General features: G+C 37.2%; 1 protein-coding gene across 3 annotated transcripts; it reads left to right on the top strand.

Annotated features, from left to right (window-relative positions):
• Positions 1 to 253: 253 nt before the first annotated feature.
• LOC148352609 (claudin-14-like) lies at positions 254 to 10,748 on the top strand. 3 transcript variants are annotated; one of them, XM_088353078.1, is made up of 6 exons: positions 254 to 790; positions 895 to 996; positions 1,096 to 1,145; positions 4,930 to 5,138; positions 7,698 to 7,959; positions 8,919 to 10,748. In XM_088353078.1, exons 5-6 carry the CDS (start codon positions 7,726 to 7,728, stop codon positions 9,423 to 9,425), a joined length of 741 nt encoding a protein of 246 aa, XP_088209204.1. In that variant the 5' UTR covers positions 254 to 790; positions 895 to 996; positions 1,096 to 1,145; positions 4,930 to 5,138; positions 7,698 to 7,725; the 3' UTR covers positions 9,426 to 10,748. The 3 variants fall into 3 exon arrangements, with proteins under 3 accessions (XP_088209204.1, XP_088209205.1, XP_088209203.1); XM_088353079.1 differs by lacking the exon at positions 1,096 to 1,145 and having other exon boundaries at positions 4,936 to 5,138; XM_088353077.1 differs by lacking the exon at positions 1,096 to 1,145.
• Positions 10,749 to 16,794: the final 6,046 nt, after the last annotated feature.

Raw genomic sequence — 16,794 nt, 5'->3', positions numbered from 1 at the left:
ATAAAAAGAAATCCCATGGCAAGGGATCTGGAGATCTGGGTGGCCTGAACTGGAGTTTTATAATTGTCATAAGACTGTTGGACTAACTAGCTTGTTTGATGTCACGTGCACTCGTCTCCTTTACACGCCAAACAGTTGTTGTAGGACACTGAAGTCTCCTACTGGCTATTCTGATCGTTTTATGATCAGCTAGAAAGCAGTTTGAATCAGATCTTCTAAAGTCAGGGGCCACTGGGTGTGAGCACCCATCTGTTGTGAATTATTCATGCCATCTTACTATGGACTTTCTCTCTGGTGACTCCTTTCCTGAATTTTCTGCCAAATGTACATTAAACAACAGTCTATGATTCCATTTTGCAAATTCAAGCACACAAAAAGCATTTTCTGGTTTAGTCAACCCCATTGATAGGTCTGAAAAGAAATACAAAAAATAATAACCTTTATATATTAAGCTTTAAAATGGCACAACTTTTATATTACTACTATTCATAGTTAGGAGATATAGGGACTTTTGGAACACCCTGTATTGTGTTATCATCCAGCACATTGCACAACAGCTACGTTCAGCTGCTAATCACAGGATTATTCTGCCGAACTAAGACTATTAGGTGTGCCGCATTTAAATGGCGTCTCCCACACCACCAGCACGCTTTGCAGAGGATAACCTAAGAATTGAGCTTTTGCTGAAGACAGAATTTAAGGGAGAGCTGTAACAATGGAGGATCACAAAAGGAGACAATGTTCCTGACAGAAGATTTTAATGATGACTTGTGGCCGACATCAACTGACTGTATGTACCATATTGACACGTGTGTTTAATAGTCACATCAGGAATAAAAGTATTTGGTTTATCTTTTGCAACAAATCATTACATAACGGACCCTCTTTTACAAGGTCGACGTGTGGATTGCTTCGAGGCCGTATAGACCATCAGTGCTCTTGTAACAATGAGTACATTTCATGTGAAGTTTTTACAATACTCAAGAGACTATTCAGGTGGGTCCTTGCGCTTTCATTTGTAGTCCTTCTCACAAAAGTTAATTCTTGTATTGATAAATATTCAAAGTTAATAATAATAATAATAATCTGTTTCAGTGATTTGCGGTGAGGCTCTTGTCTGGTCAGGCACTGTCAGATTTATAAAGGTGATTCTTTTTAGTAGCAACATTTTGTTGTCATGATTTTGGGGGAAAAATATCCTCGGTTTTATGTTTTTTATGATAACAACACTAATATTAAAACTAACAAATCCATTGTGGTCAAGCTCAGTGATGGATAGAATTTTAATTAGAGATTATTTTCTTAAAGACTCTCCTACTGTTTTCCACCCTGCCATTTCCTAATAAATATCTTACCAACAAAGTACACTTGACCAAAAAGCTTGTATAAGCAAGTGTTATTACTATGATAAAAATAATATATTTCCGAAACATGTTTGCCTGGAGAGGGATGGGCGCTACCCAAGACACACCACATGAAATCTATTACCAGAGTGGTTAAGGGATTCAACCGACCAATATAGATAATTATTATTATCATTATCACTCTAATTTTTAGGTATCCACTCCAACCAATTGGGTTCATAGACCTAATGGGGTGGATTTTTTTGATTAGCTAATCTAGCTGTAGCTCTGTAGCTGATGGACTTTTAGCTGGCATTTATATAGCCATCTACCAGCACAATATGTTTCATACCAATTGTATTTATATTATTCATGAACAAATCTGGAAAATCAGCAATTATGAATAGTGATTTTTAGAAATTGTGAAATGTAATGAGAAAGAACTTAAACACTGAATAAATGTAACAATTTATCCTGTTTTTAATTGTATCTATCCAGGGCAAACGGGAACAGTTGTAGGAATCATATCGAGCAGTGTTTTAAATAATCATTTCAAAATCAACATATTAAGCTCTTTTGATAATGCTTTGCCAGGGCGAAATTTGCAAATTTAATGAGCCGAGGTGTAGCACTACATAGTCAATTCCGGAAAAGTTTTGTAAACATTGGTAAGAAGAAAAATACATTTAACCTGACCCTAATTGTAGATGTGTGCCAAGATCTAACTTATTTGTTCCACCAAAAATATGTTTGTGTCTCAAAAGGAGAAAAACAAAAATACAACAAAAGAAAAACACACAATTGTAAGAATTTGTCGATAAACAAGTCCACACAATTTTCTCCTGGAGCATTTTAACGAGGCATTGAACTTTACACAGAACATGATAATCATGTAGCGAGAGTTGCCAAATTTAGCTCGTTGCTGTTGTGAAAATGCCAAGTCATTTCTCAAGATCTTTTTTATCCGGGTTGACCTTTTGTTCAAAACACGCAGCAGGAAACAGACAAAGGAGGTAAATGCTTAACTAAACCTTGAGTGATGAGACGCTGAAAGGAAAAAAAAATCCGACAGCGAGTTCTCGTTTAACATCAAAAGAGAAAATATCGAATCAAATAATATCATAGACAAGGGATCTGTAACCTATGGCTCAGGAGCCATATATGGTTCTTTTCATGAGTACCGTATTTTACGCACTATATGGCGCACCATGTTATAAGGCGCACCTTCAATGAATGATATATTTTAAAACTTATGCCATACATAAGACGCACCCCATTATACGGCGCTATAAGTGCATGCTGGTTTAAGATCAGGTAATTGTGCAATTTTGTAATTGTAATCCTGTGCAGTCCTTCGAGACATTTTTGGGATTAAGGGCTATTTACGGTAAATAAATGTGACGACTTGACAACAGTAGAGAATGTAGTTACGTTATGCAACCTCTAGTCTAGATGTTGCCAAGCTCAAGGGAATGTCAACAAAACATTCAAAAAGGTCTAACTTTATTAACAAACAAGCTTTCCACAACTCCATTCACTCCCAAAATAAATAAACAGCCGTTTTATTATTTTCTCTGAGGTAAAGCATTTTCGTGACACATCTTTAACATCTTTGAACAACATCGACATATCATTTTATTTTTTGTCCATTTAGTCAACACGCAAAGAAAAAAACGTCTGATACTGTTATTTTAAATGAAACGTTAGTGCAATCGCAATAAAGTGACACTCGTAATGTGCAAAAACAACGAGTGCAAAACAATAACAATAAAGCAATAACATAATAACTGTAAAATGTAAAACGTAAACACACAAAAGAAAAACAAAGATCACTCTATAAGCTCCTCATCGACGAATCCCTCGAATTCTTCTTCTGCTGTGTCCACGTCCGGTGTTGTTGTCCTGTGCCAGCGCTGTTGCCTTCATACGTATAGTTATCGTACTGACACTTCTGCTTGCCGCTCTTTGTTGAACAACCCACTGATCAAGTGTCTCCTCTAACTCTGGCCATCTTGCTTTATTGCCACGGAAACTTTGTTGAGTTTTCCTTACTTGGCGGAGCTTATCTTCATCCTTTCTCCACTTCCGTACCATCGATTCATTTAAGTTTAACTCTTTCGCTGCCGCTCTATTGCCGTGTTGTGCTGCGTGACTGATCGCTTTGAGTTTAAACTCGGCGTTGTACGCGTGTCTCTTAACAGGAGCCATTTTTTTACAAATGCACGTATGAAAGAGAATCTCACTCTCTCTCTTTCTCTCGCTCTCTCTCTCTCTCAAACGTGACATTCTGAATAATTCTGAGTTTGTTTAAGGTAAATTGTGCTTTACATCTTCACCAGTCATAACCCTGGATTCAGACAAATACTGTATTTGTTGAATATGAATTAAGCAGTTTAATGGGGTAGCCATTTTGCCACTTAGTAAACAAATACAACACGAGCCCCGGCAACTACCAATCGTTTAATATTTCCCAGTATGCACAGCGCGAAAAATGGAGTCGGCGGCTGTTTCTCGTAGTTGCGAGACCTTGCGAATTTAATATTGAGCCATATATAAGGCGCACTGTGTTATAAGGCGCATGGTCAGCTTTTGAAAAAAAATAAGACTTTTAGGTGCGCCTTATAGTGCGGAAAATACGGTAAATCTGGCTCGGAGATGAAATATAACTCGCCTAAAATAAGTTCTACATTGTTATATGTGAAGCCGAATTTAGCATGTGCGACGCAATGACATCGCTCATGAAGGTAATGGTTCAGTCAAGTATGTATAGCCTGGGGCACAGTTTCAACTAGAATGTACAGTCAAGGTGTCTCACCAACTGAACTTGTTTTGGCTGTATGTCGCTAAAGAATCTTCTAAATGGAAGCTTATTAAACAATCGATCTCAACTGTTCATGATAAAAAACCCATAGAACAAACTTTAAACACCCTAAAACAACAGCAAAGCACCCAGAGCAAATTGATCAGGTAAGCGGTACAAATGGGTAGAGCTATACACACAGTTTTTCTCTACCCCTCGTTTGCAGTATTTTGTGATATTTTTACGAAACAAAATCGGTCGCACCTTGTTTAGAAATCATGGACAAAAATGTTGGTCAAAATGAGCCTCAACACTCTCCAGTAACTGCGGGAAGGTGACAAGTTTTCAAGTGGTACTGTATATTTATATAGATATGGGAAACAAGCTCCGGCATTATTATTATTTCTTGGATTTTTATTAAATGTGACACAATGAAATAAAACGTGCTGAAAATTTTGCTTTCGTCTGGAGATTGGGTTTGACAGCTTTGTTGGATTTTGTCTTGAGATATATGGAATGGCTGTCTCCCCCCAAAAAATAAACCAAAATAATTTTGTTTTTATGGTTCTTTGGGTCAAAAAAGTTCCCGGCCCCTGTCATAAACCATTACGCCACAGTTTTTTCGTCATGTGATTGTTTTGCAAAGTTAGATATCAGTGCAGTACTCCAAGGTTGGCTAGTTTCTGTCAATGTTTAATTTCTTCACACCTGAGGGGTGGTGAGAATGTGAGCAAATCAGAAATGTCCTCCTGAGAGAAACTTGAAACTGAACACGGCTCTCATTAGTTACAGATGCTGACGGCTACCACTCAGCAGGGACCGATGCCGGAAAAGTTTTGGCCCCTCGTCTTCACGATTGAGGAATAGTTCAGAGTCCGTGACAAAATGTAGGATAATTTGGGATTTTGCTGGCGTACCGGGTGTAGACACCATAACTGGAAGAATCAACTACATCAGTAAACCCGAGGGTCTTGAGAATGCATCTGTTGTCGAAGGTAAAGTACTTAAAAGTCTATTTTTGTGTGTATTTTTAACGATCAAATGGGTAATATTTTACCCAGCATATGGATTTATAATGTCACTAAGGCAATAACATTGTTCAGTTTGAGTGCCTTTTTCCTTATTTTGGCATTCTCCGAAATACCAAAAGCATGATTTCTGTGAGCTGGAGTTTCAGAACCAGTGGCAGGCTGTGCATTTCACACCTAGTCCTTCAGTGAGGGCCCTTAGGGCCCGGTCACACAGCCGTTTGCGTCTGTATCGCGGGTAAAATTTTGCGGGGGTTTTTTTTGCCCATGGTTGCCCGCGCTGGAAAATGCGCAAAATTGGCCAACCCGCTGTTCATCGGTGGTATGCCCGCAAAACAGACTGTTCCGCTTCCTCATCGCGTCATTTCCGCGTCATTTTCTCGTGTGGACCACGAGTATAAAAGCTGCCGAGCCGGCGTTATGCCGAGAAATGCATCCTTGCCGAGATTTGCATCCCCTCTCTACTACAACCACTTTTACTTCGTTTTATCTCACTTTTATCTCACTTTTAGGGAATTTAATGGCAAGCATATAACCAAAACCACTTCGTCTTGTATTGTTGGGAATGTAATACAACTTAAACCATTCCGTCTTTGTATTTGTTGTGAATGTAATCGAACGGTAATGCACGCCGTATACAAATCACTTTTGAGCAGGTAACATGTTTATTTTGCCTTTTTCTATTCAAATCGCTCGTATTGAAACTGTTATGCACTCTACCGTAAAGCTTATTTCTGCATAATAAGCTTTACGGTAGAGTGCATAACAGTTCTCAAAAGTGATTTATATACGGTGTGCATTACCGTTCGATTACGTTCACAACAAAGACAAAGACGGAATGGTTTAAGTTGTATTACATTCCCAACAAATGCAAGGCGAAGTGGGTTTGGTTATATGTTCGCCATTACATTCCCTAAGAGTGAGATAAAACGAGGTAAAAGTGGTTGTAGTAGCGAGGGGATGCAATTCTCGGCATAACACCGGGCTGTAGAAATCATAACCGCTCAAGACACAGTCCCGTGAAGATCAAGATTTCAAGCTATGGCACCGAAGAAGCCAATATGTTATTATTGTAATAGTTTTTCATTTTGATTTTATTATCTTGTTATGAAATGAAAAGAAATGTCAAGAAATAAAAATGGATTAAGACGAGGTCACTACGGTGACGGGGATCCGTGTCCACCCCTTGACGTCTCGAGCACAACTGACGTGTGCTCGGCAAATCGCGCTGTATATACGCGGAGAAAGGCGTTTGACTGTCACACGCGTAACACGCTAATTTCACGTAATAACACCGCGATACAGGCACAGAACATGCTATGACCGTGCTCCACCCACGATTACCCGCTGAAATTTCGCGTCCTACCCATGTGTAACCACGCCCTGGCCGCGGCCAGAGCACGTCGTTCCGCGTCATTTCCGCGTCATTACCGCGGTTAACACGTGGTCTAAAGTTTTGAGCAGCGCAAAACTTTTTCGCGCGGCCAACCGCGTGTGAATTTCCGACCGCGTGTAAAGCACTGCTGTATCTCGTCTGTATGGCGATCTCAAAGCGTCCAACGGCGTCTGCTTCACAGGCAGAAATTTCTGGCCGTGATTCAGACGCAATCGGCTGTGTGACCGGGCCCTTAGTGAGGTGTCTTGCGCAAACGAACCGGTTCTATGAGTCAGCGTTTGGAAGTGAATAACCAATCAAGAGCCCGTTCCCATCTCTTTTTCTCTTGTGATTGGTCAATATACATGTTTTTTCAGTGATTCCATATTGTCGACTTTAAATTTGTTGAGTATACGAAGGTTAAAATTGTGTAGTATTTATTTTTTTATACATCCGTCAATATTTTAATTTATTATTCCTGTGTTTTTCCGAGATAATGTATTTTACATAAAAAATGTCAAGTTTATTCTTATATTTCACAGTTTATTAGTTGTTGCACTGAAAAGTTAATATTCTTAATATTTTGATTTGTGATTTTCAGAGATTCTTAGTTGATTGACATTACAGTTGCTATTTATATAAAGTTAAAAGTTTAAATGAGTCAAAAGTTCACTGCATGGTGAAAAAATAAACACTATTATAATTTAGTAGAATATTAAATTTTAGACTTTGGTCCACTAGCTTACATTTCCTTACGCCTGCAAGAGGGCCTTGATGTCGCCAATTCAAAATCTGATTGGCTAAACCAACATATTCATCGTAACTTGTTGTGTCTCAGGAGGTCCTGCGGATTGGCTTGTAAAGCCCGCAAAAAAATTTATGACCCTGGCAAAAGTTATCATTAATAGCATTATCGCCATCTTCTGTTAAGTATTTGAATCGACCCTCCTTTTTTTTCCATCTTCTTAGCATTATTTAGCCAAGACAAAGGCCCGCAACCCACTTTTGTGTCCCTACCCACCATTTGTGAAACACTGCTTTAAAATATTGATAGCTCTGCTGTGACATATCTCTAAATATGATGCGATGTAATTACACTATAGAAACAAAATTCGATTATGCACGTGTACCTAATCCAATCCGATTTGCAGGTTGGAGGTTTTTCCAAGTGAGTCAAACATGGCCGGCGCTGCAGTCCAGCTTCTGGGTTTCTTCTTGAGTCTGGCGGGTTTGGTGGGCACCCTCGCAGCCACTCTGCTCCCGCACTGGCGTATCTCGGCCTACGTGGGTTCCAACATCATCACGGCCACCGGCTACATGAAAGGACTGTGGATGGAGTGTGTGTGGCACAGCACCGGCATTTATCAATGCGAGCTGTATAGATCTTTACTGGCACTGCCGCAAGACATGCAGGTAAAAAAATGGGAATACAGTAATCCCTCGTACTTCGCGGGAGTTGCGTTCCGATAGGAACAGCAATTGTCAAAATCAGCAAAGTAGTAACCTTTTTTCTTTTATTTTTCTTTTATTTTTCTTTATTTTTTAATAGATTTATTTATTTATTTCAAAAATTATTCATTAAATACTCTATTATATATTGAAACGATACTAGGGATTTTTGTAGTGATCCAATTCAGCTAAATACAGTGTAGTATCGATCGATATTAATCCGATATCGAATTTCCATGGAAATGTCATGTTCATCTTGTGTTAAAATTACAATTATTAAAAACACAGCACATTGATTTTAAAATATTTTAACTTTGATTAAATATGTATTTGCATTATAACAGTATAAAAAATATGAATACTTCTATTTCAACTGTTTCAGAATAAAAGTCAAGAGAATCAAACTCCCCAAAAAGCAGCCATGTGACAAAAATACAATACAATCTAATATAACAATAGGGGTCTAAGATTGTGTCCACTGTGAGAGAGATAAACTAAAAAGAAAAATCCAGAAATCACAATGCATGATTTTTTAACAATTTATTTGTGTGATTCAACTGCAAATAAGTATTTGAACACCTGTGTATCATCTAGAATTCTTTCATTGTTGAAAAATGTTGAAAATTTCAGACTCCTCCATGATTTGTAAGTGGGAGAAATAGCAAAATAGCAGGGTGTTAAAATACTTGTTTTCTTCATTGTATATCTTACAACCTTCTAAAAACATTATTGCAGTGCTAGTTAAAATGGGAATTCAGTATCAATCCCAAGACAGTTGTATAAGTACCTGTAATCGCTTATAATCGATAATATCAATATTTGGATCTGCACACGCTTACTTTTTGGAATGCAACACCAACGAAAAATGAGGGATTACGTTATGTAATGGTGAAAAAATTTGAATCTTGAATTTGAATCATTAGGCTGCCCGTGCTCTCATGGTACTTTCCTGCATCACCTCCATCCTGGCTGTTGCAGTCTCCGTCATGGGGATGAAGTGTACCCACTTTGCCCGAGGATCCTTAATCAAGCCCCCCTTGGTCTTGAGCGGAGGCATTTGTTTCATGTGTGCCGGTTTACTCTGTTTGACCACAGTGGCCTGGACCACTAACGATGTCATCCTGGACTTCTACGATCCCTTCCTCACCAGCGGCATGAAGTACGAGATTGGCCTGGCGGTTTATCTCGGTTACGCCTCGGCCTTCTTGAGTCTGTTTGGTGGAATGGTGCTGTGCTGGAGCAGTAGAAGCCAACATTTGCAGGGGCGTCCTCAACCACCAAGGATGCAACTTTCGTCCCCGCCTGCATATAACAATACCGCCTACCCGCCGGCGCCTCCGTATAAACCCCCGGAGGCCCTCAAGGGCAATCGAGCACTCTCACTTTGCTCGGCTTCCAGTAGTGGATATAGGTTGAATAATTATGTGTGACGTCAAGTCACATTTATTTGCATAGCCCTTAAACACACAACGTCTCAAAGGACTGTACTTGCCACAACTACAACATCTATCTGATGATCTGAAACCTCCATGTGGGCAAGAAAAAACTCCAAAATCTTAGCACAAGTAAAATAAGGAACCTTGGGAAGGGGCCACAGAAGAGGTACCCCACCCCCCCTTCCAGGATGACCATGCTGCAATAGATGTTGGTTGGGCAACAATACACTAAACATAGTTGACATAAACAACAAACATAGGTAATAACTAAAATTGTTCAAGAAGTTCAAGACAGCGGCGAAACAGTTTCCCATCTGAGCCAGCTAGCTGGTAAATGCACATGATGAATAGAATAGAATATACCTTTATTGTCACTGTTACAACATGGGTTGAATATATTGTGACAACGAAATTGGACGTGCCACTCCGGGTCCACATTTTACAGTGAGGATAAAGAAAACAAAGAGATAAAGGAACAAAGAAGATGTTTGTACTGTCCTTGATTGCATAGGATTTGTTTTCCTCTGGAAGGGGGTGTATGAGGGGGTGAGGGACAGACAGAGATGGTCGGATCCAACTAGTTGTTTGATCTTACTGTACACACGGTCCAATGTTTTTTCCCTGATTGCTCAGTCCACGTATTGAATGAATTTTGGAAGTACAGTCCTTAAGCATGCCCGATTATAGTCGCCGGCGACGATAAAAGCTCCATCGGGGTGTGCGAGCTGCTGTCTCAGGTTCAGGTGCTGGTTCACTAACTCATCCAGGTTCGTCCTTCCACCTCACTATCCACCAGCCAGGCAGCCGTAAAGCACAGGAAAACAAAAGTATGAGGTCGGCATCAATCATAAGCTTTATCATATAAGTGTGCCCTACGTCTATTTTTAAACATTTCCACTGAGGTTGCAGATCTCGTCTCGGGCGGCAGAGCATTCCAAAGCACCAGGCCATGAATAGAGTAGTCTCAAGCCTGTAGATTTCGTCTTGGCTTTTGGAGTTACGAGTAGACCGGCATTGTTCGATTGGAGGCTTTGAGCCGAAAGATGCGGTGAAATTTAATCAGAAATATAGGAGGGGGCAAGTCCATGCAAACCTCTGTATATTAGTAACAGAACCTTGAAGTCACATCTTAAATGGACAGGGAGCCAGTGCAAGTTAGCTAAAATTTTGGGTGATATGATCAAATGTATTTGTGGAACAGTGTTGCTGAGAAACAGTAATTAGTTCCAGTTACACAATTTATTTGTAATCACAGGCTCAGAATATGTACAGTTGTTTATTTCATTTGTTTTATTGTCATTAAAAACCTTAATGGAACTGCTCTGCTCAAGCTCTTGTTTTACTTGTTGAAGTAGTAATACTAGGACTGTTCAATACTTGGACTGTTTGTGATTTTGATGTGTGTTTGCAATTTCTGTCCTCTGATTGGTCGGTTAACGTGTTTTGAGCAGAGGTGGGTAGTAACGAGTTACATTCACTCCGTTACATATACTTAAGTCGTTTTAGGATTTTTTGTAATTCTGAGAGTATTTTTATATCACTACACTTTTACCTTGACTTGAGTAAATTTTTGAAGAAGCAACGGTACTCTTACTCCACTGGATCAGGCTACATGTATTGCTCTCTCAACATTTGGGTTGCCGATCCCTGGGCTAGGTTGTTGTCGTGCCTGCAGACCCTGTTAAAAATAGTACAGGCGCTTTAAATGTGTTAATTGTGTTTAATTTATTTCTTTGATTTATATTGTTATAATTGTATTGTTTTTCAAAGTATTTGAATTTACTTTATTTTAACTTGTTTTTAATCAAAAGTAATTTATTGTTTGTTGGATGAATTTTGATGATTTTACGATCCGATTGAATAGTTGTTTAAATAATAAAAATAAATATCATAATAATAATACAGTTACTCAGATTCAGATCTACTTTATTGTCATTCTAGTACACGTGTATACAGAACGAAATGTCGATACATCTGACCCGCACAGTTTCCTTGAATGTACAGATATAAATAAAATGTTGTATTGAGTTGTAGTATTGAGTGCTAATAATATACTAAATAATTATGGCTATGTGTAGTATTTTACAGTAGCGCAAATAGTGCAAGAGGAGTAGCCAACCAGTACTTGGTACAATCGGTACTTGAGTAGTTTTTTCACCAAGTACTTTTTTACTTTTACTGAAGTAATTATCCAGATGACTACTTTTTACTTTTACTTGAGTAATATTATTCTGAAGTAACAGTACTTTTAACAACAGGAAGCCAGAGACCAACGAGATCGATACCAGTCACACCAGCCGATACCGGACAGATGTTGTCGATACCGGACAGAACGCGACTGACAGGATTGATAACAGATATAGGAGACTGGAGACAGAGATCAGACTGAACGAAATAGACGGGATCGATAACGGACAGGATACACAAACAGATTACCGGACAGAGTCAAAACACACGTCTTGCGGGTGCAGAGGTTCGTTGACCGACTGAAAAAGGGCGAGTGAGAGCACTGAGCTTAAATAGGAGGGAAGCCAATCAGTCAACAAGCCGTAGCTGGCGCCAAACGGGCGGGGCCAATTGGGCGCCATTGGCAACCGTGACACTTTCAATAAGTAGTGGAGTATTAGCAATATCATTAATGACTCATTATAGTACGCCTTACCAAGGAAAGTATTTGCGTTCCAGAGCCCGTTAGTCACTGTCGTCAAAATAACACCAAAACTGTCTTACGATTTTATTTAAAAATGTTTTTGGGATATTCTGTTAAACTTTTTTAGGAATACATTTTCCCAGAGGAATACCAGAGGAATGATATCAATAACACTATTTCACTGAAATATAATTTGGGAAATTGAAAAGAAGGGGAAAATGATGATGGAAAATTGGCGTTGTGTTTTGTTATAATTATACAATGTAAATATGGTTGAATATTAAAATCCTACTCTATTTTTAACATATTTTATTCATAAATATGTTTCATTTTCTTAGAAAAAAAACAAATGTTTACTTTGATGAGTTGGAAAACAAATACAAGGTAGTGCAATATGTATAAAATACTTAGAATTTTTTTTTTTAAATAACATATGGTACAATAAGAAAACTTACATAACATGACATAAAACAATGTCATAAATGTCTTAGTTAAGAAATACATTTAAATACTTACAATTGTTTTGTTACACAATACGTTAAAAATATGTAGACATAAAAAATACCACTGAAGGAAGTTAAGAAATGTCGTTTATTAATAATGGTTATAGAAAAAAGTATATATTTAACGCAATTTCTTTTTCAGTGTAAAATGTCAAACATCCTCAAAGAAACGCTAGTGGGTTGAAAAAGTAACCTACTTTACCATGACATGTTTTTAACTAATAAAATATACTAATATAAGATTTATAATCCTATTTTACTAATTAGATAATGCGAGATAATATCGTCGTTTTTTTTAAAATACTTACAATTTCTCTGTTGACTCAGTTTGACTTAAATTACGTTATATAAGAAAAAAATGCAACAAAGGGGAGTAAAAATAGCATGCATTGATTGAGGTAAAATACTAAAATATCAATTGGACACAATTATTTTCTGTGTACAATGTCAAAAATTCTCCCCAAAAAATAAAAAATAAACTAACAAGACTGCTGCTGGAATTCTCATCACGTTGCATTGTGTCCAAAATACCACTAGAGGGACACATTTCTCAGTAAATAGAAAATGGCAACATAACAGGCCGCTATTAACCATAGTGTTGATAGAAAGCAAAATAATTTAATTATTTTCAAATAAGGTTTTCATTGGAGTCAAAACTAAAATTAAAAAAGAAAATGTATGTAATTGGGATATTTCATGAGAGAAATTTTTGATTTTTTTTCATTTTTTTACTGCTTAATGACAAAATATCATCCTTGTCTTAATGCGCATATAAGTTGTCTTATTTACACTCTTCACACTATTACTGAAAATATATTGAATCTAAATGTATTCATTGTTCCTCCAATTATTTCCTAACTACAGAAAATGAAATGCACCTCTTCCAATTAGAGCCTTGCTATGAGCATGTCAGCCTGTCAGCTGCACAGCATCTAAATTATGGTACTGTCATAAAATCGTCGCTAACAACTGTCAAACTCTTAATATTTACCACAAATCGTCAGTATTAATCAACAGTCAAGTCAATATACTTCACTCCTGTTTTATCATCATCACTTGCCCATCACTCCGATTTATTTCGAATCTTTATTGATTAATGCTGGGGTGTGCAGACACCTTATTTTTCTGATCCTGGTAAGAAAAATAAGCAATGCAGTAGCAAATGAGAGACCTCCAAATTGTGTCAACAAAAGTGTAGTTTATCTTACTTTTATATATGTTTATAAAATAATATCGCGTTTTTACCTCAAATGTAATTGGTACTTGATAATTAAGAGGTCAAATGAGATGTGATATAAAAATTTGCTCTATATATCAAATATGTGAAAGTTTATCAATATCTTTTAAAAATGTATACAATTCAAAAAATGTGATTTAAAAGGACAGTGTGTAGTGTTTGACAAGTAGTCTCTGTAATGTGTACTGCAATTTAAGGATAGTTTTAAAAAGCACAAGTGAAAATATCAACTATGGAGGCTCTGAGTGACCAAAAAGCATCATATTTTTTCTAATTATTGTTATTTTCAGGTATCTGTAGCAACAATATTTATTATGACAGCTCCCTCTAGGTGAGGCTCATGTTTTGTATAATAAATGCAAATTTCTCAACCTACCACTATTTAAAAAAATGCACATATATATGATAGTGTATTTTCACGCGTATTATTCAAATCCCCAAAACATTTTTAATCAATAGCTCGCACTAAATAATACACACTGTCCCTTTAATTATATGTTGGAATTTCGGCATTTAATATTCTTCAATCAAACACACAGCAGTACAGCAGTATAGTGTTAATGATTATGTTCTCTACTTATGACTTTCACGGTTGCCACAGCGCCCAATTGGCCCCGCCCAATTGGCCCCGCCCGTGTGGCGCTAGCTGCGGCTCGTTGACAGGTTGGCTTTCCGTCTATTTAACCTCAGTGCTCTCACTCTTCCTTTGTCAGTCCGTCAACAAACCTCTGCCCCGCAAGACGTGGGTTTTGACTCGGTCCTGTTTCCTTTTGGTATTTCCTGTCCAGTATTGTTCCCGTTTAGTTTGTCCTGTTTATTTTTGATATTCTGTTTTGATATCAATCCTGTCTGTCCCGTTCTGTCCGGTATCGACCCCATCTGTCTGATATCTGCTCGGGCAATTGGTATCGATCTCGTCGGCCCCTGGCTTCCTCTCATCATTCCTCGCCAGACAGCTGCCTAACGTGCATGACTTCCCATTTCCCGTAAAATAAAAGGCTTGTGTGAGAAACATCACGCATTTGGGTCCTAATCCTGTTCCAGTTCATTACAATGACAAAGACAATTCAATTCAATACTTTTATTTTGATTAGAACTATTGGATTTGTGTTTAAGCGTGCATTGAGAAATTTTGTCAACAATTGTTTTTGCAAATTAGTACGATTTTTCGTGCTTGACTGCTGTTAAATCTACTTTTGTATTAGTTGTTTTTTGAGCGTCATTAAACAATATACAAATAATCCTCAATACATTTGAAATAATAATAATAACATTGCATTGTTGTAGTGGGTAAATCATTTTTAATCAGTCAAAGTGAAAGCAGCTTGCATGGTGAAAAGGTGTGAGAAAAATCTAAACATTGATTCTTAATCATTTCACCTTATTGTGCAAAGGATTGACGTAGACGGTTGAGCCTCAGGTAAATAAAACCAACAAGTGTTTCAAGTAGTAAACAATAAATATATGTAGCACAAATGCCACTAAAAAAGAGACAAGGCAATTTTTTTCACCCCATAAATCCACTTTGACTTGACATTCCGTGTTTTGAAATTCATTGAGATTTATTGCTGCAAAACTGAACTGAATCAAACTTCCGGCCTCTGACTGGCCTGTAAAGTATGAAGGACCGAAATAAGAAATACAAAACAACAAAAACAAAGTAACAGAATAAATGGAAAAATGAATGAATAAAAACTGGACACCCCGCAACCCTGGTGAGGATAAGTGGTGCAGAAAACGGATGACAAAATATTTGACAAAATACATGACAGAATACATAATAAACTGCATGACAAGATAAATACCGAAATAATTGAATGACAAAAAAAATGCGTGAATTAAAACCTGACCCAATACTCAACAAAATAAGCACTAAATACATAACAAAGTACATGACAAAAAAAATCACAAAATACATTACAAAACATATACTAAAATACATCACATAATAAGCCATAAAATACATGATAAATAAATACCAAAATAAATAAAAAAAACATGACAAAATACTCAATAAAATACATTAAAAAAAGACGTGACAAAATAGCTTACAAAGTACATGACAAAATATCTGTAACTGGCTGTCAACCAGTTTACGGTGTCCTCTGCCCACCACCTGCGGATAGCTGAGAGGGGCTCCAGCACCCCCGCGACCCTAGTGAGGATAAACGATGCAGAAAATGGATGGATGGATTGATGCTGGTAAAAACACGCCCAAAACACATGACAAAATACATGACAAATACATGACAAACTACAATACATGACAAAATACCTGACAAAATAGCCAACAAAATACCCGACAAAATAAAACAAAAAATACATGTCAAAATACAGGCCAAATACACAACAAACTATGATACATGACAAAATACCCAACAAAATACCAGACAAAATACATGACAAAATAAATGACAAAATGCATGACAAAATACCTGACCAAATACCCCCAAAAATACGTGAAAAAATACTCAACAAACCACTATACGTGATAAAATACCCGACAAAATACCAACAAAAATACATGAAAAAATACACAACAAACTATGATACATGACAAAAAACCCAACAAAATACATGACAAAATACGTGACAAATACATGACAAAATACCCGACAAAATACCCGACAAAATAAAATACAAAATACATGAAAAAATACATGAAAAAAAATACATGACAAAATACAGTACATGACAAAATATGTGACAAATACACAACTATGATACATGACAAAATACCCTACAAAACACATGACAAAATACAGGACAAAATACATGCCAAATACATGACAAACTGCGGTACATGACATAATAGCCGACAAAATACCTGACAAAAGAAAAAACAAAATACATGAAAAAATACATGACAAAATACAGTACATGACAAAATACATTACAAATATACAACAAACTATGATACATGACAAAATGCCCAACAAAACACATGACAAAATACAGGACAAAATACCTGAC

This window comes from Urocampus carinirostris, chromosome 14 (genome assembly GCF_059441175.1).
Source record: "Urocampus carinirostris isolate Australia breed hairy pipefish chromosome 14, RoL_Ucar_1.0, whole genome shotgun sequence".
NCBI lineage: Eukaryota > Metazoa > Chordata > Actinopteri > Syngnathiformes > Syngnathidae > Urocampus > Urocampus carinirostris.
Note: the sequence above shows the minus strand (reverse complement) of the source record. Positions and strands in the feature narration are given on the sequence as shown.

Excerpts from the sequence above, each read along its gene's own strand:
- LOC148352609 (XM_088353079.1), top strand. The coding sequence starts at position 7,726 with ATGGCCGGCGCTGCAGTCCAGCTTCTGGGTTTCTTCTTGAGTCTGGCG. Across the intron at positions 7,960-8,918 it reads CACTGCCGCAAGACATGCAG|GCTGCCCGTGCTCTCATGGT; the intron begins GTAAAAAAATGG and ends TTGAATCATTAG.